This window comes from Apteryx mantelli, chromosome 1 (genome assembly GCF_036417845.1).
Source record: "Apteryx mantelli isolate bAptMan1 chromosome 1, bAptMan1.hap1, whole genome shotgun sequence".
Taxonomy (NCBI): Eukaryota; Metazoa; Chordata; class Aves; order Apterygiformes; family Apterygidae; genus Apteryx; species Apteryx mantelli.
Genome location: NC_089978.1, coordinates 1,390,642 through 1,393,540, shown reverse-complemented (window position 1 = coordinate 1,393,540; position 2,899 = coordinate 1,390,642). Strand labels below are relative to the sequence as shown.

General features: G+C 47.4%; 1 protein-coding gene across 1 annotated transcript; it reads left to right on the top strand.

The window, feature by feature from the left end:
- The first annotated feature begins 1,114 nt into the window (after window positions 1–1,114).
- Window positions 1,115–2,434, top strand: LOC106495429 (olfactory receptor 51G2-like). Its single transcript, XM_013955894.2, has 2 exons — window positions 1,115–1,137; window positions 1,504–2,434. The coding sequence occupies exons 1-2, from the start codon at window positions 1,115–1,117 to the stop codon at window positions 2,432–2,434; spliced, it is 954 nt and encodes a 317-aa protein (XP_013811348.2).
- The last annotated feature ends 465 nt before the right edge of the window (window positions 2,435–2,899 follow it).

The window sequence follows — 2,899 nt, the reverse complement described above, 5'->3', positions numbered from 1 at the left end:
TGCACAGTGCCAGTGCTGACCTTGAATGCATGCAGCTAAAACCCTATGAGATGGGGAGGGGAAGAGGCTGCAGACCCTGAAACTTCCCTTTCTCAAAGATGAACATAACATGGGCCTTTTCCCAGGCATCAGGGACCTCCCCCAGTCACCATGATGATAGATCATCATCACCCAGTAGATGATAGACAACAGCCTCGTAATCACATCAGCCAGCTCCTCCAGTACCCAGGGGTAAATCCTCTCCAGCCCCAGGCACATGAATACCTCTGGCTTTGAGCAGTCCTCAACCTATGGCTCCCTGCTGCTGGCTCTCCCTTTGCTTTCCCAGCCGCTGGGACCGGCTGAGCTGGGAAAGGCTTTGCCCATGAAGGCTGAGGCCAAGAAGGCACTGCATACTTGAGCCTTCCCTATATTGTCTCCCCCACATTTGGCCCGCGTTTTCCCTGAACTTCTTTTTGCTGCTAGTATACTTGTAGGATCACATCTTATCACACCTAATTACCCCCACTAGTCCTTGCTGTGGCCCATCTGATTTCATCCCTAAGGGCTCGAGCAATACTTTTACACTCCCCCACTGTGTTGCCTTGTCTTGTTTCCACTCCTCTTGCACTCTCTCTTTTTTGTATTTTAGCTCATCAAGAAGTTCCTTGGTTAACCACAAGTCCTTCTGCTGAAATTCCTTGTCTTTCTGCACAACAGGATAGTTTGTTCCTGGGTTTCTTTAAAAAACAGACCACGCTCTTGGGCACCCTGTCCCTCCAGGGCTGCTTCTGGGGTATCCTGCCCAGCAATTCCCTAATTGAGCCAGCCTGCTCTCCTGAAGCCTGGAGCCCAGCAATGCTGTTCACCTTCCCAGCCTCCCTCCGGATCCTGAACTCGGCCATCTTGTGATGGCTTCGGCCCCAGCTTTCTCTGTGGCCACATTCTCCACCAGGTCTGCATGGTTTGTGAGCAGCAGCCTTAAGTGCCTGAGTCTCTTTTGTATTTTGTCATTTATTTTCAGTGTTATACAGTGAAAAGTCAGAGTTTAACTTTCGCCATATTCAGGTCCTTCAGCCTTCAGTTAACATGAAGAAGAAGAAGAAATCTGCTTAGCAGCTTAGTCTTGGTAAGGATGGCCATAGTAAAGTCATTTGCTTACTCAACACAGCAACTCAGCCTGTGGAATTTGGGTAAAACTAAAATAGTGGCACTCACCAGGAAGTTTAAAATTTTCCTTTTAATAGGTTGTCTTTTTTTCCCCCCCTTCATTCTGTGGTTTAATGGGCACTCAGGGTGTAGTCATATGTGACTCCAGGGTAATTATGACAATGTCCTAAATAGCACAGAGGCATCTGCACAGGTTGGCAGGGAGGTGGAGAGATGTGGGGTTTGACATCATCCGGTTCTACATTCAGTAGAGAGTCCAACTATGTGGAGTTTCTGTTGTTGATTTGTTTTTAGGTATAGGTCATGTGAGATCTGAGCTGGGATGGAGCATGACTCACATACCGCATGGGAATTCAATGGCTCCTTCTATCAGCCTTCAGCTTTCCTCATGATGGGCATCCCAGGGCTGGAAGCCCTTCACCACTGGATCTCCATTCCTTTCTGTGCACTGTACTTTATTGCTCTCTTGGGGAACTGCATGATCCTCTTCATCATCAAGAAGACCCAAAGTCTTCATGAACCGATGTATTACCTCCTTTCCATGCTGGCAGTGGCTGACCTGGGCTTGGCTTTATGTACACTGCCTACTACTCTGGGCATTTTTTGGTTTAATATCCGAAGGATTGGGTTTGACGCTTGCCTCGCTCAGATGTACTTTATCCACATACTGTCCCTAATTGAATCCTCTGTGCTCCTGGCAATGGCTTTTGATCGGTTCATTGCTATCTCCCATCCACTGAGATACCCATCCATATTGACCAAGATGACTGTCATAAAAATAGGGCTGGCAATTATATTGAGAAGTATGCTCTCCCTCCTTCCAGTACCCTTCTTGCTCAAGAGATTAACCTATTGCAAGAAGACTGAGCTTTCTCATTCATTTTGCTTCCATCCTGATATCATGAACCTAGCATGTGCAGATATAAAAGTCAATATCTTCTACGGTATGATTATTCTCTTATCAACAGTGGGAATGGACTTCATCTTCATTGTGCTGTCCTACGCCCTGATCGTTAAAACTGTTATCAGCCTTGCAACCAAGGATGAGTGTCTCAAGACTTTGAATACATGTGTGTCCCATATCTGTGCTGTCTTAATATTCTTCATCCCAATGATCGGACTGTCCATGATCCATCGCTTTGGAAAGAACATTCCTCCCTTGGTTAACACCTTGGTGGCCTATACCTACCTTATAATTCCCCCTGCTCTCAACCCCATTATCTACAGCATAAAATCCAGCCATATCCGGGGGGCTTTGCTCAGAGCACTGCGAAGGAAGAGCTAGCCCAGCTGATAGCTTACTCCACCAGTTCTGGTAGAAAGTGCTTGTGGACTGGTTTCTTGGCACTCCATTTGCCGGGATCACTGCTGTTAGTTAGGATGAAAGAACTGCAAATCCACTTGGAAGCTGCACCTCAACGCAGACTTGTGGTCTCCCATTTTTTGTCCTGGCATGACACTCGGTCCCTTCTGGCGTCTGCGAACACTCCAGGCATTGCTGCCAGTGGTATATACAGATGGAAGGACCCAATTGTAGGGAGACAGTTGCGGGAAAATGGTCTACCTGACTTTCTCTTTTCATGTCACACAGTGGGGTGGCTCAAACAGCCTCTGCAATGCATGTTATGCAAACTGTGGTAGCCAGATAACAGTGTTTAAACTTCACTCAGACCCCCTAGCACAGGGTCATCACTCCCTCACCTCATGTCATAGCATAGCTAGCCCAGGTGGCAAGCTGTACCAGGCAGGG

Bases quoted from the DNA above. Each gene is read 5' to 3' on its own strand.
- LOC106495429 (XM_013955894.2), top strand. From the start codon at position 1,115: ATGGCCATAGTAAAGTCATTTGC. The intron at 1,138-1,503 runs TTACTCAACACA...CGCATGGGAATT, and splicing joins GCCATAGTAAAGTCATTTGC to CAATGGCTCCTTCTATCAGC.